The sequence below is a fragment of the Astatotilapia calliptera genome, chromosome 17 (genome assembly GCF_900246225.1).
Source record: "Astatotilapia calliptera chromosome 17, fAstCal1.2, whole genome shotgun sequence".
Taxonomy (NCBI): Eukaryota; Metazoa; Chordata; class Actinopteri; order Cichliformes; family Cichlidae; genus Astatotilapia; species Astatotilapia calliptera.
This window is the reverse complement of record NC_039318.1, coordinates 34,817,982-34,841,456: the sequence shown is the minus strand read 5'-3', so window position 1 is coordinate 34,841,456 and position 23,475 is coordinate 34,817,982. Positions and strand designations below refer to the sequence as shown.

Below are 23,475 nucleotides of genomic sequence, written 5' to 3'. Positions count from 1 at the left end.
CAAGCAACAGTGCGATAGGAGATGGCAGATTGTCGGGAGACTCGTGTCATGACTCGTCTTTTCTGAAAAGGCTATGATCCCTGTGGGAAGATCGCTGAATGAGACAGCAGGAGAAACAATGAAAAGGAAATGGTTGTTACTTAGATGCTCACATTGTGTCAAAATGAGAAAAAAAGAAGGGCGTAAAAATAATATATATATAATTTAAACAATTTGTGTCATGTTTATATGTTTTCCTTCTGTCTGATTCCTCCTTTTAGGGCTACTCTTGTGTCACTTTTATAAAATTTGTTAAACACTTACCAGATGCTGTGTGATATAGTGATTTCGTCAGCACTGGATGCTTGGATTATGTTTTTGGAAGAGGCAAATAGATATATAAAATATATACGGAGGTCCAAATGTGACAAAATTAGTGAGCGATTATGATGTGTAACTGAAAAAAAGAATCCAAAATATTTTAATAATATAAAGTCAGACTGATTTGATCAAAATGTTATTTCTCCACTGTGTTTTCATTGTGTTTGTGTGTAGGTTTGGCAGTTGGCCTCGATCCTCAGGGTTATGGAAACCCAGATTTTTGTTGGCTTTCTGTCCATGACACACTCATCTGGAGCTTTGCAGGGCCCATCTTTGTAGTCGTGCTGGTATGTCCAATATCTCTTTTAACCCTTTAAGACTGGTGACGGGGATGCCCCGTTTTGCGTAACTATTTTTAAATCCCAGTAGAACTGCAACCACGTAAGCTAGCGCAATAATTTTTTTTGCATATCAAACCGGAGGAGTTGTACTTACATCTTGTACCATCAGTTTGTCCTAGGTCACGGTTTCCTTCCACATCCATTCCAGAAACACGCTTTGCCGATCCGATCAGTTGTTTGTAACACTTCCTATGTTGGAATAGACGTCAGCACGAACTATTGCATGTCCGCCATTACCTGCCCGAAACCGGAAGTGACATAATTTTCATGGAGAATGTAGTTGTTTTTTTCCTTCAGAACCTTATAAGGCTATATTGGTGTTTTTTAAAAGTCATGTTTGACTTTGTGCTTTCCTGTATCGTTTCTGGGATGCTTAGAACTCAAATTGCACTGCTGGAAATAGTTTATTTTGATGCACATGCTGTGTTTTTGCAAATTTGCATTATAATATTTATTTTTGTGTTTTCCTGTAGTATATAAAAATTGGTGTATCTCAAAAATAAAACTATGAAGACACTCAAAATAAGTTTCCTGTGGCTAGAAACTATTTCGTACAACTTTTTTGTATTTACAGTTTTGAGGGATAAACCTCTTAAATTTCTCTAACTAGAAATATATGTAATAACAACAAAAACGATTTTCAATTTTTTGTAGTTTATTGCACTTTTTTGCAATTTATGTAGTTACTATGGACTCAATGCATACATATCATTAAAATAATAAAAGACGCTAATTATGTCTCAATCAGCAGTTGAGTAAAAAGAGCTTTTCATAGATTTATTTATTTATATTCATATTAGTTCAAATTCTCCATATTTTCCTTCCCCTTACAGGTGAACATAGTGATCTTTGTTCTCGCTGCCAAGGCTTCCTGTGGTCGGAGACAGAAGGCTGTAGAGAAGTCAGGAGCTATGTAGGTTCCCACATCACATTAGCCATTTCACATACATCAAAGGATCCAGTTGCTACCTTGAGTTTGTCTTTTTATACCATTATTAAAACTTTTATGTTTCCCAACGCAGTCCTGCCCTACGTATGGCCTTCCTCCTTCTGGTGCTCATCAGTGCCACCTGGCTGCTCGGTCTAATGGCAGTCAACAGCAATGTAATGACTTTCCATTACCTGTTTGCTGTCTTCAGCTGCTTGCAGGTATCTGCTAACCCCACACTGAGCTCTGGATGCACAGATAATCCACACACACTTTTGAAAACAATTCACATTTGATTATTTACTCTCCTCAGCAATACATACATACGTTCTCCTGCTTTTTTTCAGGGAGTCTTCATTTTCTTGTTCCATGTGGTCTTCAACAAAGAGGTGAGGAAAAACCTCAAGAACATCTTCAAAGGAAAGAAGAGCATACAAGACGAGTCCAGCACCACAAGGGGCTCTTTGCTAACAGTAAGTGAACAAACATTTACTTTATATACATGCATATAGTAGGGATGGGAATCGAGAACCAGTTCTTGTGGAAAACCGGTTAGCAGTTGGCATGCCTGCCTACTGATCGCACTCATCAGTTGCACTCACACTACAATCAGCTGATTTCAGTTCAAGTATCAGAGGAGGAAAAAAGCGACTCAGTATAGAGCAGGAGTGTCCAACTCCAGGCTTCAAGGGCCGGTGTCCTACAGGTTTTAGATCTCACCCTGGGTCAACACACCTGAATCAAATTATTAGTTCATTACCAGGCCTCTGGTAATGTGGACATTTATTTTATTTTTGTTGCACTAAAGGACGAGATAAATGGTAAAGTGGAAAACTGCATCCAGGACAGAAACAACTGCATAATGCTGCTAACACAACTTCGGTTCTTTATAAGCATCTGCCGTCAGCATGCTGATGCTAAGCTAGCCAAGAACTTAGAGCGAAAGCTGAGTGAATCGCAACCCCAACAGCCAGACCCTTAACTTCAACAGGCAACAACGAGATGAGCAGTCAGGCTGCTCCCTTTCTACCTGTTCACGTTTCTAAAGCAGTGTCACTATGGAGATCGCTCTTTTGTGCTGGTTTACATCTTGGCTTTGTGCAGTCAGCTTTTTATTAGAGATGTGTGTCCTCATAAGAGATTTGTGTTGGTTTTTTTAAGTAATGGCTCCAACAAAGAGGGGAAGTACCTCAACAAACATTCAAACCACAGCATGCAATCCATTTGAATGAATGTCATTTCTTTATTGCTCCTTAGCAATGGTGGTTTCTCTCAAAATGGCGCCAATGAGAATCGATAAGTGATATCAATAATGGAATCGCTGAATTCTTCTCAATCCCCATCCCTATACATATATATCGATACATTTAAATATGTATCTTTAAGATTTCATCAAGTTATTCAACATTGTTTCTTATTTCTTTATATGCTCTTTTGTTTAATTTGGTTTTCGGTCACATAGCTCTTGTTTAAAATATAACCTTTGTTATATTCCTCCATCTTCAGCGCTCTCTCAACTGCAACAACATGTACACAGAGGACGGCGCAGTGTACCGTTCAGGCATTGGCGAGTCTACCGTCTCACTGGACAGGTCAGCCAAGAGCCGCAGTAGCTACCTGGCTTACACACTCAGGTACAACACGCTGACTGACTGCATGGCTTTTTGCACTCTGCTGTGTGATGAGCGTGTCTTGGTATTCCTTTCAGATTTCTTTCTTTGGTGCCCTTTTTGCATGTCTGAGATGCAGAAGTCTCACACTGACTAACACACCTTACTGCATCACACACACACACACGCGCTGCATAAGTATACACACGCCCTGTCCACCCTTATTCTCCAAAGGTATCTTGTTTCTTACACCACATGCATTCTGCCACATATTGGCACCTTCTGCATGAAAATTTTACTGACATTTGCCAATGCATGGCCTGTTTGCAAAAAACTAAATGCAAACAAATAGACATATATTCCTCCATATTACTGTGTTATTAAATTAGATGATTAGATTCTACTATTGCTTATGTGAAATTTGATGTGGTACAAGTAAATGCAAAATGCAGTTTTCAAATGATGAGTGGATTTATTAAGGGAAATAAGCCAAACCTAATAAAAGAAATCATGATTCAAAATCTGCCTTTTGTATTTACTCAATTTATCTTTGTCTGATATTAAAATTTCTTTGATCTAAAACATAAGCATGACAAATATACAAAAAATTAGACATAAATCTTTTTTCACACCACTGTAGGTGCTGCCAAAATGTGTAAAGCTTTCTTTTCTATTGTACTTCACGTTAGTTTTAAGCACAGAGGAGACAGAGTCCATGTGCTTTAGAGTTTATGTATAAGGAGCCCATTCTCACTCCTGAGATGTAATATACTGGGGATTTGTTGATTTCCATGAGAACGCAAAAGCCGACTTTCCGCGTTCCTATGCTACCCGCCGGATTGTGGATGAAATCCAGTAGAACGACGATCCCGTGGTAATAGACGTTCCAGCCATGTATTCCGGCCCTAACCCTAACCTTATCCCTAACCTTAACCACCACTTTAATGACGTTAGATAGTGTTTTACAAAACGATTTACAGTGGGGCAAAAAAGTATTTAGTCAGCCACCGATTGTGCAAGTTAACCCACTTAAAATGATGACAGAGGTCAGTAATTTGCACCAGAGGTACACTTCAACTGTGAGAGACAGAATGTGAAAGAAAAATCCATGAATCCACATGGTAGGATTTGTAAAGAATTTATTCGTAAATTAGGGTGGAAAATAAGTATTTGGTCACCTCAAACAAGGAAAATCTCTGGCTCTCACAGACCTGTAACGTCTTCTGTAAGAAGCTTTTCTGTCCCCCACTCGTTACCTGTATGAATGGCACCTGTTTGAACTCATCATCTGTATAAAAGACACCTGTCCACAGCCTCAAACAGTCAGACTCCAAACTCCGCTATGGCCAAGACCAAAGAGCTTTCGAAGGACACCAGGAAAAGTATTGTAGACCTGCACCAGACTGGAAAGAGTGAATCTACAATAGGCAAGCAGCTTGGTGTGAAAAAATCAACTGTGGGAGCAATCATCAGAAAATGGAAGACATACAAGACCACTGATAACCTCCCTCGATCTGGGGCTCCACGCAAGATTTCATCCCGTGGGGTCAAAATGATCATGAGAACGGTGAGCAAAGATCCCAGAACCACACGGGGGGACCTGGTGAATGACCTGCAGAGAGCTGGGACCAAAGTAACAAAGGTCACCATCAGTAACACACTACAACGGCAGGGAATCAAATCCCGCAGTGCCAGACGTGTTCCGCTGCTGAAGCCAGTGCATGTCCAGGCCCGTCTGAAGTTTGCCAGAGAGCACATGGATGATACAGCAGAGGATTGGGAGAATGTCATGTGGTCAGATGAAACCAAAGTAGAACTTTTTGGTATAAACTCAACTCGTCGTGTTTGGAGGAAGAAGAATACTGAGTTGCATCCCAAGAACACCATACCTACTGTGAAGCATGGGGGTGGAAACATCATGCTATGGGGCTGTTTTTCTGCCAAGGGGACAGGACGACTGATCCGTGTTAAGGACAGAATGAATGGGGCCATGTATCGTGAGATTTTGAGCCAAAACCTCCTTCCATCAGTGAGAACTTTGAAGATGAAACGAGGCTGGGTCTTCCAACATGACAATGATCCAAAACACACCGCCCGGGCAACAAAGGAGTGGCTCCGTAAGAAGCATTTGAAAGTCCTGGAGTGGCCTAGCCAGTCTCCAGACCTCAACCCCATAGAAAATCTGTGGCGGGAGTTGAAAGTCCGTGTTGCTCGGCGACAGCCCCAAAACATCACTGCTCTCGAGAAGATCTGCATGGAGGAATGGGCCAAAATACCAGCTACTGTGTGTGCAAACCTGGTAAAGACCTATAGTAAACGTTTGACCTCTGTTATTGCCAACAAAGGTTATGTTACAAAGCATTGAGTTGTATTTTTGTTATTGACCAAATACTTATTTTCCACCCTAATTTACGAATAAATTCTTTACAAATCCTACCATGTGGATTCATGGATTTTTTTTTTCACATTCTGTCTCTCACAGTTGAAGTGCACCTCTGGTGCAAATTACTGACCTCTGTCATCATTTTAGGTGGGGGAACTTGCACAATCGGTGGCTGACTAAATACTTTTTTGCCCCACTGTAAGTAAAACGTACATGTGTGGATTCATTCCAAACGGTTCTCATGTTTCATCAATCTCATAATATGGGGACGTGTTCGGTGCCCAGAAGCGTAATATACTGAAGATTTGTCACCTGGCGCTTTGGGAGTGAGAACATGTTGGTATAAGATGATAAGACTGAATGAAATTTAATCTCAAAATTTAACCGTCACGGTGTTCTTGCCAACTCCATTAGTTTTACATATGTTGCTAAAGTAACACCGGTTTAGCTAGTAAAATTTTAGCTTGGTATTTCTAAATACATGCGTTATTGCAATGTTCTGCAGTTGAAATTTGCTGGAAATTATTGTACTTCAAACTGAACTTACTAAAGACATAACATTAATACATCACAATAATAATTATATAGCTTTGTGGTCCAAGCTAGCTACAGACTACTAGCATGTTTGATCTTGAGCAGTACAGCTAAATCAGAAAGCTAAGTTTGACTGTGTGACAGGTGTGTTCTTGATATATCTATAAAGGTTGACATTGAAAGATGAATCTGCGCCAAAATATAGATGTTTGTCATCTTAAGCTAATCTCCCCTCTTCTACAAGCTGTATCTGTTCAGTGTTCACTGACATGCTTTCATTACAGTAGGCTTGTGTTTCATATACCTGGTGTTTTTAAGCGCTTTACAGTATCACACTTTCGTCTGACTGTACGCCTAGCCCGTAAAGCTGTCATCTGGGTAATAAGAGCTGACTCTAGGGTCAATAAGAGTAGTAATGCTGTGGGGGAAGAAATGTGGCGAGCTGTCTGTAGGTGAGGCGTAGAAAGAAGCAGATAAGAGAGCAAAAAGTGGGGAAACTATAAAGAGACGAAGAGGAGAAAAATAATGGAGAGATGTGGAAAGAAAAAAGCAGAAACGAAGGGGGGATGGAATTATACCTGTTGAGGTAGGAATGTAATGTAGACGTGCATACCTCTTCCCTGGAGCTGTTGGCACGTCTTCAGCTGCTTCCAGAAGCTTCTCTTAGATCAGCCATCAGACAGGTCAGAGTCTCTAGTAGCAGTTTTTGCCCTCCAGCCAAGTTCTCATTCCAACCTGGAATAAACGGCTTCAGACAGAGAGGACGGGAGAGGAGAGAAAAACGTAACCCATTTGTCATTTTGATCCATTAAATGATTACTAAACATGCTAAAATTCTGAATTCTTGCAATAATTATACCACGACCGGTAACTGATGAAGAGAGGGTAAACCTGTATTCGATTTTTTTCAGTATTAATGATCAAGCTGGGACTTTCTGACATTAGACAAACAGCAGCACACACAAACTAAATGTCATATTCGCTTTGTCTGTGTCAAGGCAATCAACAGTACCAGATGTTTTGTAATGAGAGATGTCTGCTGCATCAGCTGTTAAACATCAGTTGTGTAAAACCACAAGTTGGGGCTTGAATTAACTTCCAGCAATGATGTACTTCCCCTCTGTGTCTCCTCTAAATCTACACCTCTGTTCATCTGCTCCTGTTTCTCTCTTGCCTGCCTATGCCGTCCTTGGTTTTTCTAGGGAGGAGTCTGGTCAGAAGCCCAGTGGCTCTTCAGGAACAGCTAAAGGCCACACGGACCTGGATGGACCTCTGTTCCATAGAAATGGCACCAAAGGAGATGGTAAGCTTTTTATATTGAATTGCATTTCCAATGTTTCATTTCCAGGTCTGTTTTACTGATGTACTGTATTTGTTCACTGGTCTGTTTCGCCATCATTTCTTCAATTAGACTCTGACTCAGACAGCGAGCTTTCAGTAGATGAACACAGCTCCTCCTATGCCTCCTCCCACTCCTCCGACAGCGAGGATAATGATATTGATGTCAAGCCAAAGTGGAACAACGAGAGGCCTCTTCACAGCACTCCAAAAGGTAAATGCACAAGTCTCTTAAAGTTACAGCGTGTAAAATTCTCCCCACTACAGATTGCAGAAGATTCAGTTGATTGCAGATTACTGTCAGCTGAGTTCTGTTACATCTGCAATAAATTGGGAAATAAAAATTAGATGTGGTTAATTATATATTTTGCAGTAATACGTTTTTACCCCTTGTCACCTTAAAACCATCTGTGGTGTACAAAGTAACTGTGTAGGCTGTCAGTTAGTCTATTGTTTACCTCAGCTGTCAATGCAGGGTGAAAAGTGTCCACATTTATTTTCTCTGAGCAAGACTGTAAAACTTTTTGAAAGGAGTCTGATATAAATCAGTGAAGTTCACTTTTGTCCAACGACAGTGATACTGAGGTGAGTTTTTGAGGATTTTTGAGCAACTTTTCTGTTGGTAAGTGATGCTGTTAGCCTCTGTTAGCTCCTCTTAGCCTCTGTTAGCTCCTCTTAGCCTCTGTTAGCTGCTGTTAGCTGGCACTTGTGAAACTCTCTTTGAAGTACATGTAACTTGGACACAAATAAGCTTGCGTATTTTATGACATTTTGTGAGAACTAGTTTGCTTTCACTTTAATAATTTAATAATTTATGAGCATTCTTCATTGTTATAGGAGGGCAAACCCAAAAGTAAGGGCTCCTATTATTTTAGAAATACAAACAACAGCTTATTTTCCATAATATTTACATCATTTTAAATTTTAAAGGCTTGTTTATTTTTCTACATAATGGCTATTTCGGTCTATAAATTTTTGTAGACTCTGTGACAGTTATACAATGCCCATGTCATATCCGCTAGCCGCCGCCACAGAATCGCCTTCCGGACAAATGTTCTTTCAACTTTGGGAACAGGTCGTACTCACTGGGTGCGAAGTCTGGACTGTAGGGTGGGTGGGTGATGAAGTTCCAACCAAAGTTTTGCAGGAGATGTTACAGTTTGAGCAAACCGTCACGCGGTGTTGTGGAGAATGCTTACGCACAGTGCGCATCTGTGTTTTGGGACCAAAAGGTGGTATTGTTGGTTTACTTCCTGCCTGTTGGGACCACAATACATGCTGACAGGTACTGGGAAAATCTGAGAAGGGCATTTCAGAACCAGAGAAGATGAATGCTGAGCAAGGGCGTAAGTATTCTCCACAACACCACGCGTCCACACGTTGCTCAAACTGTCGCTCTCCTGCAAAACTTTGGTTGGAACTTCATCACCCACCCCACCCTACAAGGGTATGACTGCCGCAGCGTTTACAAAAATGCATCGACCGAAACAGCGATTATTTATAGAAATAAATAAGTCTTCAAGCTTTAAAATTAGGTAAATATTATGGAAAATAAATGGTTGTTTGTATTTCTAAAATAATAGGAGACCTTACTTTTGGGATTGCCCTCGTAGAATTGTTTTTTTCTGTTAAATTATCAAAAAATGATCGACTGTGCCTTTAAGATATCATCTTTTTGCTCTAATGAACACTTTTTCTTCATATGATGTTGAATTAAATTGAAGTTTTCTCTTCCCTTCTCAGCAGGGCAATCAACATCTAATCACGTGAAGCCTTACTGGCCAACAGATGCCATTACAGCCAGTGACAGCGAGGACCCCGGTGGGACAGAGAGGCTGAGGGTGGAGACCAAGGTGAACGTGGAGCTGCACCCAGAGAACAAGCTCAACCACGTTGGTGAAAGAGAGAGGGAGGCTCTGCAGGAGAGAGAGAGACAGACTCCTACCAGTATGAAAGACTCAGCGCCTGCCAGTCAGCCTAACAGCAACCACCAGCCAGAGCAGAGAAAAGGTGAGGGGAGAAGTGTTTAGAGCCGATCTGAATCGACTTTATGTCACGCCTGCTCACACAAATCACTCGTCTCACTCAGGCATCTTGAAGAATAAGATCAGCTACCCTCCTCCGCTGACCGACAAGAACATGAAGAATCGTCTGAGGGAGAAGCTGAGCGACTACAACTCGCCCACCATCACCTCCCCTCCCCCCAACAACAACAACACCACCTCCCCAGCCCCTCCCTCCGTCAACATCATGACCCCGTCGTCCCGGACGCCTTCGTTGGAAGCCAACGAAGGAAGCCGACTCGGCAACCACGAGAGCGGCTCCCCCATCAAACCGCCTGTCGCCCCACGACCTCAGATTCCTCCAGGGGGTATCTACCGGGAGACAAATGGCGGGGTTGCCATGCACTTGAAGTCTGGGACGGTCAACGGAGGCAATGAGTCAGACTCAGAGTAAGAAAAGAATACTGCTTGTTTTTAGCACTAATGGCAACAGTAGTGACTAATACATGCAGTTCCAGGGGAAACTGCAGTGTGATTTCTGGAAGTTGCTGCAGACTCCCCGTGACTGTAGACGCTTGCAAGTTTTACAGAACTGCCGAGGTGCTGCCATGACAGTTTTACACAAACGAGTGTGGCCCTATTGTGACTGACATTTTAAATGTGGAGCACTTTGTCTAACCCCCTAGAAATTGATGTTGAGCAGTTTTCTACAGTGCACCCTTACGCCTCAAGTATGTGAAACTGAGAGGTCTCACTAACGGTGCCGCTCAGTACACCTGAGCGTGTGTCCAACAAATAAAAGATTCGAAATCAGTTTAACAGTGTTCGTAGAAGTTTAAAAACCTTGCAAGCAAGCACTATTTACAGTTAAATGAGCAACAATCAAGCTGATCACAGTGCCAACTAATGCAATATTGCATGCATCATAAAGGCTTTGTTGTTGCGAGTAAGTTGAGAAAACTGATGGCACCCTTATGTCCAGTATAACTGGGATAAAGCTATCCTGGTTTTTAAACTGTAAATGTGTTAACAATCCTCTTAATGACTATATTCCTTTAACTCGAGCATGAAATACTGCGACCATCCTGATTAAATGCTGCATGAGGACCCTCCCGCATCCCTGCACTCATTTTACCTTGCATGTTCCCCTCTTTTCTTTCTCTTTGCATCCCCCTCCCTCTCCTCTCCCTCCTGTCCTTTTGTTCCCCTCTGTTAACAGTGGCAGTAACGAGACTTCGATCTGACCTGTTAGGCAAACCCAGACCAGCCTGCCTTTATGAGAGGAGGAGCTAAACAACCTGCCAGGTCGGGGCTGAGGGGACCAAGAGTCGAGGAACATGAAAGGAAAAGTTGCAAGATGGAGAGGTGTTAAAGGATGGATGAAGAGAAGCCTGATCCTGTCAGCATCGCCGCTCCCGTCATGTTTCCTTTCTCGGGCGAGCAGTATTAATTGCAGACGTTAGGACTGCCTTAGATGAGAAAATAAGCAGAGATGTGAGCGATAACAAAGGGAACGCTGTGCTGGACTGTGTAAAGACACAGTTGAGCCACGTGTGCCAAAACCACTAATGGAAATCATTAGGAAGAGTCGGAAGATGAAGAATGACACCCAGAATGCATTGTGGGCCCTAACATGAAGCTCTTCTCTAGTGTTGGCGAGGAGCACATCAATATGTTCTGTTTCTTTAGGTGAAGTTAGCAAAGTGTCAGATGTAATAATCACTGTTCACGAACCTCTAAAGGCTGGTACCGTCACAGTTGTAATCCAAAATGATTTCAAAGACTGCAGGTCCCTCAGATGTCTGACACAGTTCATGCTGGGCAGAGCTATGAAACACAAAGTGCTCTTCTTTTTTGTTTTAATTAAAGAAAGGCTTCCACAGCCTCTCGGTGCAGTGTATTTAGAGTGTAAGTAACATGTAGATAATTTTAAAAAGTGAAGAAGAAATGATCTATTTTCTATGTCAGTTTTAGCAAGAAAGCAGTAGTGAAAAAAAAGAACAAATCACATCGTACGCCGGTCTAACAGTCAGAGAACAACAAATATGCGCCGCGTGCCTTCATGCTGCATCGAGGCCTTACAAGCTCACACAATACTGTAAAAGGCTACAGTGGACTTCCACTCTACGGCGGTGCATTCACAGGCTGCTGCTGTTGTGTTTGAGTGCATGCACACACGCAAGAGTACGGTGTAAATGAACTTTAATTATGTGGAATGAAGAGGAATTCCTCCTCTGCTGAAAACTCAGCTTTGCAGTTGGAGCACTGTGAACCTGAAGCCTTGTTTTCCAGTGTTTGTCGAGCCTGTTTATCCAATGCAAGACACACTCCTGGTTACCAAAGTCATGAGATCTGGTGAATAAGCAGATTAGAGTTGGCCGTCAGCTCGGTTTAACTCCATTTTAGTGCAGAATCTTTAAAATAAAATAAAAAAAAGCCATTTGTTGATCTTTCGTAGTGTAAAAGTAAGAAACAGACTAAGCGGGTCTGTTCAGAAATTGCGTAATTGATGCTGCCTTTTAATCGCTAAGTTTTCAAATGTGGGTTAAAACTCAAAATGACAGCAGCTCTGAAGCATTATGCAGCTAGTAAAAGGTCATTTTACAATGTACAGTCGCTAAATGCCTTTGTACCTTACATCCTGTACACGCCCAGTGTTTTGCCCTTATGTAATCAATGCTGTTGATAAGATGTGTGTTTTTGTATAATCTGAGACACTGGAAATGTTTTGTAACATAATGTATATTTATTTTTTATGGTTTTGAGACACTGGAAAGAAACAAAAAAAGATTGTATGACTGTAAAATTAAAAAGCAATGACATGATGAATTTTTAAATTGCGTTGTCTTAGCGTGTCTGTTTGACGGAAGGGAGCATGGCTGGTTCAAACATGTGCACCAGTCAAGCAAATGTGGTAACATCAACGTTTAGCGGTTTAACAAATGATGAGTAACACAAACTGGAAGTTACTCATTTCATAGTTCTACACTTAGGTTTAAGGTCTGAGCTCCCAGTTTTACGCACATTTGTATGACATGATATATTCTTGCTGGCCACTTTATTAGTTCCACCATGCTAGTACCAGGTTGGGCTCCCTTTCACTTACAGATTCATCATTCCTCAGAGGTTTTAGTCTATATTAACATGACAGCGTCACACAGTTTCTGCAGATTTCTTGGCTACACATCCATGATGCCACCACATCCCAAAGGTGTTCTATTGGGTTGAAAACTGATGACTGTGGAGGCCAACAAAGTACAGTGTGTTCATCGTTGTGCTCAAGAAACCAGTTTGACATGATTTCAGCTTTGCGGCATGGTGCCTTATCCTGCTGGAAGCAGGATGGACTAGAGAGAGCTAAAGAGCCCAAGGAATGCCAGAAAATGTCCCCCACACCATTACGCCACGATTACTAGCCTAAACTGTTGATGCAAGGCAGGATGAATCAATTTTTTCATGATGTTTATGCCAATTATGACGATTTCTGTTGCAGCAAAAATCGAGACAATTCGGACCAGGCAATGTTTATCCAATCGTTATCTAAGGAGCTTGGAAAGAAAAGTGTCTGGACTTCTTTAAGTTGCTTGAAGACGTTTCACCTTTCATCCGAGGAGCTTCTTCAGTTCTAGGGTCAAAAGGTCACTCTTTCGAGGATGTCAAAGTTGACATTTGGCTCATGTGATTAGGTAGTGGATCTTTCTTTCTGATCTTTCTTTCCAAGCTCCTTAGACTACGATGACCTGGATGACTGAGAACCTTCACAGACATCCAATCGTTATCTTCTATTGACCAAAAGTTTTGAGGCCACGCACATGACGCATTGTGAGTTCAGAGATGCTCTTCTGCGTACCTTAGTTAGCATGTTAGTCTGTTTGTGTTACTATTGCTTTCATTTCAGCTCAAAGCAGTCTTTCCATTCTCCTCTGACATCAACAAAGGAGGCAGACCTCCTTTTCGGGCATTCTCCGTAAACCTTAGAGATGGTTGTGTGACGGGAAAATCCCAACAGATCAGCAGTTTCTGAAACAAACCAACAACCACGCCCTTTCTTCCCCACTCCGATGCTCAGAGTGAACTTCACCAGATTGTCCATTGAGTTGGTGCCATGTCATTAGCTCATCATTATTATTACGGCAGATTATATCGGTAAGGAAGCTGAATAAATATTAACGTATAATTTATGGTGAAGCGGTGGGATTTGATAAGTTTGCACTTCTTCCCACTCATTTTCCATATGTTACTGAATAAGAAGAGGTGAAGCGATATTGAAATGTGTTCTGCTTTAGTTTAGCATTATTTTTCTCTTTATTGCTAAATGAAATTCTCTATATTGTTTACATGATCAAAATAACAAAGAAACAAACAAGATATTCACATAAACATGTGATTGAACAGGTTTGCTTAATAAAATGGCCACAAGTGAATCTTACTCATACTTAGTTCTCAGGTTGTTCTTGATAAATGACTTTCACTGTAAAGCCCTGTACTAAGCTTCTTTGGGTTCCTCTAAAGATGCACTGCTTTGGCTTTCCAAGGCTGATGGCCATCCCCACAAGATTAGGAGACTTAGAACAAAGAACTGAGTCTGATAGGACCGTTAATGATGCTTTCGGTTAAACTATGTGAGACTTAAGTGAATTACAGCTGTAAGGTGTGGAGTCCCTCTGTCTTCTTCGCATGTCTAACCTCAGCTGACTCATGTGACAGATGTTTGCAGGGCTTTTTTTTTTCGTTACATTTTTTATTTTATTTTTGAGGATCAGATGCCACATCAGGGTCTGGGAACAGGCAGCTGTGCTACGTCCGTGACACAAACCCTTGCACATAAAGTCGCTGCCACTGGGTATTGCTGAGGAAATGAATGTAAACAGGCACACAGAAAGGTAAGATGGCAGGGTCATGTTTCACAAGCCTATTGGGTGGTTAGGTGTTATAGCAACTGAAGCTAGGCCTCCCCTCAGGTGAAAAAGATCAAGTAAGTAGCTGGAACAGAGGTAGCCTGTCAAAATATGATGTGTGGTGGGATTAGATGGCTCAGTCGTGAAACCTGTACACATTAAGTGTACAGTGACAACACTTTGTCTGTGTTTATGATCTTTATTACATTAACTTCCTCGGTTGTAATTATTTTGTCAAAACAGGAATCATTTTGTCAGGTGGCCTGTATTTCACTTTGAGAAAAACCAAACCAAAAACCTCCAACTTAAACCTGAGAAGTTGGGTAGGCACATTCAACTGGCCTTGGAGCTCTTTCAGAGTCACCCTCTACCCTCTTCTTTATCTCTGTCCCATCACAGCCACTCAAACTAAATAATTCACACTCGTGAGAACTAAAGCTGGCATCCTGCAGGAGTCCATGAGCAGGATACAACCAGGCAGGAGAAGAAGAGCAGTTAACTAATACAACTGTGCCCTCTATTGGTAGACTGTGATAGTGAGTTTTGTTCTTCAGTAATCCAACTTGTGAGGGGAAAGTGTAAGTTTTCACTTCATATAAATTTGTTTGTTTTTTTGGTGCCTGTCCTGTTCAGCTATCAGAATTGTTGTCTGAAGGGCAGGAAAGATGCCCAATGGATTTATTTTTTCAAGTGGTCCACTTGATTGATCTGTATTATTATTGTTCATTTATTTATTTTATTTAAAGTTATTACAAATTGGACAGACAACTAGACAGAAAGGGTAAGAAAGAAAGAAAGAAAGAAAGAAAGAAAGAAAGAAAGAAAGAAAGAAAGAAAGAAAGAAAGAAAGAAAGAAAGAAAGAAAGAAAGAAAGAAAGAAAGAAAGAAAGAGGGGAAGGGGGCAGTAAGAGAAGACACTGAGAAAATCTGTTGGATCACCTACTGTGGAGATACAGAAAATTATTTTACTGCTAGAATATAACCTGCATTATTAACATTGCATTAATAATATATCCTACAGCCTTGATATTGCATTAAAGATGTTTATTAAAGCTATTGACACCATGTTAACCTTTTATTACAGGTACAGCCAGAAGTATCTTATACACGTTGCATGTTTGTGCTCATTCAGAGTTGATGTTCAGTCTATTAAAGAAGGTCTCAAGCTTTGTGAAGCGCTATGACTTCACAATCTATTGTGTAGGAGACTTAGAGCATAGAAGGCAGCATACACGCTTACAAACACATAGAATCCATACACCTGCCAGGCCAAGGCCTGAAATTCATTTAGCTTCTAACTGCATTGCAGTTACTGCATTGCAGTTTACTTGGTTACAGATGACCGGAGTCAAGGATCAGCCCTCAGAGACCCTCGAGGCTTGAAGTTCATTGCCATGTATGGAAGGTGGTATAGAAATAGGAAGTTCTGTGTCTGTTTTTAGCCATTTAAGATGTACCATTTACTGTAATCAACATCTTTGATCTGTAATTGACGCCATGAAGGGGGCGGTATCCCTGATGCTTTAAAAGTGTTCTCAGTCATGGGGTTCAGTCATGGGGTTCTCATTGTTGATTTCACAACACTACTAAAAGAAGAAAAAAGAAAACAAACAACAAGAGAACAATGCGATACAGAGATCAAAGTAACAACCTAGATACCTGTGAGAGTAAATACTAAATATTGAATGTTATTGAGCAGCATGCAAGACTGACAGCGCACGATATGCTTTAAGGTAGTAGCCAAGGAAGATGTAGTTTGTGTCAGTGAGCGTCCGTGTGTACACCTGTGTGCATGATCGCGCTTGAGTTCAAAAGGTTTATCCACGTAGCGATCTGCTAGAGCAGGGGTGGGCAATTCCAGGCCTCGAGGGCCGGTGTCCTGCAGGTTTTAGATCTCACCTTGGGTCAACACACCTGAATCACATGATCAGTTCGTTACCAGGCCTCTGGAGAACTTCAGGGCATGTTGAGGAGCTAATTTAGCCATTTAAATCAGCTGTGTTGGTTCAAGGACACATCTAAAACCTGCAGGGACACCGGCCCTCGAGGCCTGGAGTTGCCCACCCCTGTGGTGTGGGGAGCCATAGCCCCGCCCCCAACCGCATGAAGCAGACATGGAAGAAACCCAGGCCAGGACATCCACAGGGTGCAAAAGCCCAAGGAGGACCACCGGAGAGGCAACCTTGCCACCTTCATTAACACTTTAAATCCATTTCAACAGGAAGTTGAGTCGCTTACCACCATAACCACCATGGACCATAAGAACAGCCTGCTTTATCACTTTTATCACAACAGAAACTTGTATGGAGGATGCCCTGGCATTGTGAGGGCATCCTGGAGGATCTCCTCCCAAATCTGCACCAGGGCATCACTGAGCTCCTGGACAGTCTGAGGTACAGACAACAAACATAATGTCCCAGAGGTGCTCTTTTGGGTTTAGGTCAGGTATTCTATGGCGAATGCTAAATTGACCTTACAGTGCAGTGAGCACGGGAACAAATAAAGGATGTCAGGCCCTCAGGCCAATGTCATGAAGTCTGTTTCTGATTGTTTGGTCAGAGACGTCTGCACCAGTGACCTGCTGGAGGTCATTTTGTAGCTCTGGAAGTGCTTGTGCTGTTCCTCCTTGTACAAAAGCGCAGATACCAGTCCTGCTGATAGGTTAAGGGCCTTCTACAGCACTGTCCAGCTCTCCTAGAGTAACTGCCTGTCTCCTGGAATCTCCTCCATGCTCTTGAGACTGTGCTGGGAGACACAGCAAACCTTCAGGTAACAGCACATACTGATGTGTTGTCCAAGTGTTGCCTCATGTTGCCAAATATAAAACTACTGAAAAACCAGTGAGAAAAGATGAGGAGGGGTAAATGTCATTGCCCTCCACCTGTAAAACCGTTCATGTTTGGGGGTTTGTCTCTCATTGTCCCTCTAGCACACCTGTTTTTCATTTCATTTCATTTGACTTGATGCTAAACTCTTCCTTTAATTGTTTTTGAGTAGTATGGATCTGCAACAGTGTTGAACATTCTCAAGGCATGCACTGGCTGATAAGACAATATCTATATATGGATACAATTTAGACTTGAGTCAAGGATCCACCTCCCACAGCTGAATGGAGGTGGTTTAGCTGTGGTGGTTTAGTTTGTTTAGCTGTGGTTGACCGATCACAGATGTGTCCTGATTGGTTTGAAGCTCTCTTCTGCAAGTGTTATGTGTTCCTCATCTGTGAGAATGTGTCAGTCTGCTAAGGCTAGAGTCTAAATTTGAAATCTTGCATGAGGTGGTTAGCGTCAAACCCCTGCTTACATTCCAGTGGGCTGTGACTGTGTGTCCACACATCTGCTGCAGTAGGTACACTCAAGGCGTCCTCATAGTGTACTCCAGATAATCTTTAAAAGAAATCACATTAAAACTACTTAATCATATCTGCAGATATCCTCATGCACGTCTGCGAGTGAGTGTAATCTCAGCTTTGTGGGTGGTTTGTGATCTTGCCACCTGCCCAGAAATATAAAATTATTCTTGCCTCCTGCGTTAGTTTTGTTCACTCAGAGAGTTTTCGTAACAATTTTGGTCATGTGTGATGCCAACAGATTTGGAAAATACACAATTGTTAGTGTAGCTTATGGGGACAAGCTGTTTAAATGCCACATGCTGTTTGTTTACTGCTGCCACCAAATGATGAGCTTGTTTTACATCCTTCCTTTGCCCCAGATGGGTGGCAATGCTACTGCTCATTTCAGGGCCTTTAAAACACCGCTCTTCATCCTGTTTGTTTTAGAAACTGCCTTTTGGGTTACACGGAAAATTCTAGAGAAAAGCATTCTTTATTTAGCTGTAAAATGATTGTATCACAATTTTATTTATATAGTCTAAAACCACAATGACAGTCACCTCAAGGCGCTTTATATTGTAAGCTAAAGACTGAACTATAATACAGGCTCTACAATCATAATATAGTTTTAAATATTCTGAACATGTTGTATACTTTGGCACTCCACATGTAAAACGTGGGGAGGTGTGGGAAGCCAGATCGGGCGCCCCCCTTCCGGCTCTCCTCTCTCCTATCTTGGCCCTCTTGTCTTACTTCTCTCTCAGAATCAGAATCAGACTTTATTTATCCCCAAGGGGCAATTAAGATACAACAGAGCAGCATGACGTTGAAGATAAGGACAGGGCATAAACAGGCAATAAGAGTCAGATAATAAATACACAGAATATACAGTATATACACAGTTTTAAAATTACACAGTTTTAAAATTGAATCACCTTTTATCTACACCTTTTCTGTCCCTTTGAAGAAATGAGGCTCCATAAATGTTAAAGAGGTAAGTATTTCTCAGTTGCAGTGAATAAATAGACGAAAATAAACTGTAGAAAACTAAACAGCAGAAAGAAGTATAGAAATAACAATTTTAACATAAACCAGTGACACAATCTGGCGCCTGATCAACCCTGGCAGGACCTCTTTGGATGAGGGTGTCCAGTGATAATGGCCGAAACACCCGATGAATCCAAGGTCCACTACTGACGATGTGTCCCAAATTTTAATATGATAATGTAGATCAGATCTCTAATCCTAACCAAGGAAAAATGGCAGATTAGCTTGGGTAAAAGACTGAAAGTTGAGGCACACAGCGATGTGTTCTGGGCTGCCTTTCCTCATAACAGCCATCCCTCAAGATTTTCTCCATTTAAAGCCATGCATTATCAGGGATTGTAAACTCAAGTCCTTTTACTGAATTAGGTATTTTGCCTTGCAAGTTATTATTAGCACATGTTTACCCATTATTGTAAACATGTTCTGTAACTTTAAGATAAACATTTTTTGAGGGTTTTTTTTTAGAGAAAGGTTAAATTTTAAGTTCTTTTGCAGACCAGAACTATTTCTTTTAGGTAATAACAAGTCGTTTTATGTTTTTTTCTTTTGGAGGGAAAAAAGATAAAAAGTAAAATAAAGCATAAAACATTTAACTCCAAAGACAGTCTGACAGGTAAAATAGGCAGACAGAATCTTTTAGGTTCTATAGTAACACAAACACTAAAACAGCTGCTAGGAATGTTTTTCTAATCAAACCTGCTGTGATAGATGGACTCTATTTTATCTATTTTACTATAAGAGGAAAACGCCATCCTTTTAAGACACAAATCTTACTATTTCTTTGTTGAAACAAGTCCACGAAGAACAACATGTTAGTATTAAATTAGCCGTCTTATCTAAATGTGTTTTGCATCAGCAGTCTCGTCATCCGTCCTCCCCTTCCTCCCAACTGTTCTATAATTGACTCAGAATGCTCGGCCAGTTGCATAAGACACGCTCGGTTGTGCAACCCTCTAGAAAATGCTGGTTTGGGATTAAGAGGTTTATTACAGGATTTCTAAATGAGCGCAGAGGGAGGATTTGGGAAATCTCAACAGCGGTAGCTTTGCTAGAAGACATATGAAGAGGATCACAAGCCCATTGTTGTGTATGTGTGTGCGCGTGCGTCTGTGCGTGCGCTCTAAGCGCGACTGAGGGGAATCCCATCTAAAAGCTTTAGTCCTCTTGGTTACTGCACAATCTGAAACCCTGAGCGGTATCCCGTTGGAGCTCATAGTATTTACAGGTCAAATTTTGCAAGGTCATGACAAAGCAGCCGCTGCTGAAATAACCTGCAAAAGACAAGAGGACTAAAACATAGACATAGAGAGGGCACACTGAAGGACTGGTTTAGGTGGCTCAATTTGGCCTTCAAGAGGATGATGTAATAGAGATTACAAGGAATTTGTGATTGATGTAATATTGAATCAAATATTCCCGCAATAGTATAGTTGCATGTTAAAAACATCTACCATACTTTAACCTAGCTTCAGAAAAGGTATTAGTACTATGCTCTTGGTGCACATTTGATCGCAACATTCTGCTGTAGAGACTGTAATTCAATATTGGAATAAAAGGAACAGCACCAAGCTGGTTTAAGTCACGTCTTTTTATGTACTCTATGCATGCTCCCTAAGGGGCAGTACTATTAGAAAACTGTAAGCTATGCAGATGATATCCAGCTATCGATCCGTCTATGAAGCCAGAGATGATTATGCCCGCTCCAAAAAAACTCAAAGCAAAATATTAAATAAAATTAAGAACTAAATAACTTAAAAAACAACAACAACCATAAGCAACATTGTTTCTAACAATATGTTGATGACAGGATGGCATTACCTTGGGTCTCCAGTAGAGATGGCACGATACCACTTTTTTATGTCCGATACCGATACCGATATCATAAATTTGGATATCTGCCGATACCGATATGAATCCGATATAGTGTTTTTTAATCAACAAAACTGTTTTTTAAAATATCTTGCTGCATTTTGCAAGTCTGCAAGTTCATACTCAAGTTTAAAACAACAACTACACTAAAGCTATTCTGTTATACCTGTATACAAAAAAAATATTTCATAGTTCAGCAATACTGATCAATCTAATAAACTTAGACCTACACCATCCTCCCTATTCTGGTATTTTAAAGAGTACTTAGCGTAAATATTAAGCAACCTAACTAATAGGGTTCCAACTCCCAGCAACAACAAAATTAAATAAATAAAAAATAGGGAACCACCCCTCACGCGCCACCTCATGATGCTTAATCGACGTAATCAACCTTAATTTGATGCAGTGTGAAAAAAAATGCACAGAAATCAATTATTTTTCAAGAAATATTAAATAGATTCAACATCTTTCTTCAACAAAATTGCAGACTGCACAGATGGTACCTTCCCAAAGTAAAAAGTACTATAGCTTACTAGGGTATATATATTAGACTTAATAGTTACTATATACAGTAACTGACTTCTATTCATTTTACATCAAATTAAAACTTTGGGTGTCAGATAATTATTTATTAAAAGCTCGACATTTTAAATGAGAATAAGAAAGAAAAGTATGTCTTTGTGCCCCCTTTTCCCAGTTAATGTCCTATCGGCCCCCCTGGCTAAACTTTGCTAGATCCGCCCCTGCACAGTTACCAGCGTCAGCTACGTAGAAAAAGATCCTCGAGTAGAAAGTAATATTAAATACATTCTAACAACAGCTGATCAAGCTTAAACGTGCTGCTGTTGTTCAGCCGCTGGTTTCCTCTTTCTGGCGCAAAGTGGACCAAAAACAAACGAGAGACAGACTCACGACAGAAAAGCCGATCAGCTGATTTAAGCAGTTTCACGATTGAAGTAGCAGCAGGAGAGCGAGAGGCAGTCGCTCGTTAACCTTAACGTGGGAATGCTTTACAAACATTCAGAGATGGACTTACACACTTGCTTTACTTCTCTCGGGGATAACTTTGTCGGAGATGAAATGCCAGGTTGCTAGCGAAGCTCCACATGCTATCCAGACCACCGACAGGTCCCGCATGCCACAGCTGCTCTATCACGTGATGCATACGTTCTGAGGTGAGTTACAGCGTGTTGCAAGTTTTGTGAGGTGCTTTCGTGATATTTAATGGATCGGATTACATTTTTTATTTTTCTCCGATATCCGATCCAGTAATTTAGGTCAGTATCGGACCGATACCGATACGTAATATCAGATCGGTCCATCTCTAGTCTCCAGTACTACTGTGAGGAAGTTTGGAGAAAGTTTATGTGTCCATGAACCCTAACATACTCTAACATGAAGACATGAACATTAAAAATGTGCATTAATTACTTTGAGGCTGGTTTTAATGGGTTTCCTTATCCGGTCGTTAAGTCTGACGTCACTAGCCGTGTCTGGGCCTAAACTCCGCTGCAGGTCCATATATCAAACGATCACTGTGGCATTACTGAGAGTTGAAAAACTGTCTAAAGTCTTTCATCTTTAATAAAATGATCAGCGTTCTGCTCTACCAGGTGTAACAACTGAGTTTAACATCCAGGCATCCATGAAAACGGAGTTTATGACATTTTACGGAGTTAGAAGTTAGCAGGGAGTTAGCTCGTTAGTTTCTATCTAAATACAATATAGCATGTCCTGACTGCGGGGTTTTGGAAACAAATTAAAACGTACAGCTCTGTTATCACTTCCAGCATAAATGAAGACAGAAAACTAAACAGCAGTGACATTTGCAGGGTTACTGAAGTTTGGCTAGCTGGTATATAATGATGTGCTACGTGACCGCTAGCGACACAGTTATGTTAGCATAATATAAACAAGCTAACTTTTTTTCCACTCGATAAAAGTTAATGTGAGTGTTCTCGGTGGTCAGGAACAAATGTAATCGCATGGCAGGATGCTGTAAAAGGACCAAACTTCAGCCAGGAGAACAACTGAGATAATCCATCCACAATACTGCTGCATGGGCTGGGCTGTAGCTACATCCTAAGGTTTTAAAAACTGAGCTTAAATAAATGATTAGCGGTAATAAAAGCCGAGGAAGGTCAACAGTGATCACTGACTGTTTTAGGAGCTTTTTGAGATTAAATAGAAGAAAATACAAAACATTAAACATGTTAACAACACAAAAGCCATATTAAACGCAGACTACTTTAGGCCCGGAAGTAGGATTCGTCATGTCATCACTTAACGACCGGATTATCTGACTGTCCAAGTATCTGATCCAGGGTGGTGCAGTTAAGCAAATTCTAAATCTTACTCCCTGAATACAAATCTCCAGTCACTCCTGCTTGTGTTTCCTTAAGAGGTAGTCTTAAGAGGCAGACTTCAGCTATCAGGCTCCTCTCCTGTGGAGCCAGCTCCCACTTTGGATTCAGGAGACAGACAGTCCCTGTACTTTTAAATTCAAATTTAAAACTTTTCTTTTTTTAAAGGTGACAGAGTTAGCTTATATGATCTTGAGCTATCCCACACTTTTCAGTTGTCTGTCTACTACTTTGAGGTAAGTCACGCTGACCTGAAAATCGATAACATATCACTCCTTGTCAAACATTCTCCTTGTGTCCATGTGCTGTCATGTGTTCTGTCCGATGAGCCCAGGGAATGTCCTTCTTAGACGATGCCTACATACAATGTCCAAAGTATTTCCCAAAACATCATATGTAGTTTACCTGTGCTCAGAACAACCAACATATTGGAATACAATACTTCTAAAACAGGTGAAGCATTATGTGGA

At 41.1% G+C, this 23,475-nt stretch overlaps 2 protein-coding genes across 7 annotated transcripts in view; both read left to right on the top strand.

Moving 5' to 3' along the window:
• Positions 1–12,334, top strand: part of celsr1a (cadherin EGF LAG seven-pass G-type receptor 1a) — a 95,967-nt gene extending 83,633 nt beyond the window's left edge. For 3 of the 6 annotated variants that reach the window (XM_026146100.1, XM_026146097.1, XM_026146095.1), the window contains 10 exons: positions 535–647; positions 1,535–1,614; positions 1,724–1,850; positions 1,977–2,102; positions 3,136–3,263; positions 7,359–7,459; positions 7,568–7,708; positions 9,238–9,504; positions 9,584–9,947; positions 10,750–12,334. In XM_026146100.1, coding sequence (XP_026001885.1) covers positions 535–647; positions 1,535–1,614; positions 1,724–1,850; positions 1,977–2,102; positions 3,136–3,263; positions 7,359–7,459; positions 7,568–7,708; positions 9,238–9,504; positions 9,584–9,947; positions 10,750–10,777 — 1,475 coding nt within the window. In that variant the 3' untranslated portion in view covers positions 10,778–12,334. Of the gene's footprint in view, positions 1–534; positions 648–1,534; positions 1,615–1,723; positions 1,851–1,976; positions 2,103–3,135; positions 3,264–7,358; positions 7,460–7,567; positions 7,709–9,237; positions 9,505–9,583; positions 9,948–10,716 lie in introns of all 6 variants that reach the window. The other 3 variants (XM_026146099.1, XM_026146098.1, XM_026146096.1) reach the window with 3 other exon arrangements.
• Positions 12,335–23,045: 10,711 nt separating this feature from the next.
• gramd4a (GRAM domain containing 4a) overlaps positions 23,046–23,475 on the top strand; it is a 52,495-nt gene continuing 52,065 nt past the window's right edge. Inside the window, exon 1 of the mRNA XM_026146460.1 lies at positions 23,046–23,241. The gene's annotated coding sequence lies outside the window, so the exon portion shown is untranslated. The remainder of the gene's footprint in view (positions 23,242–23,475) is intronic.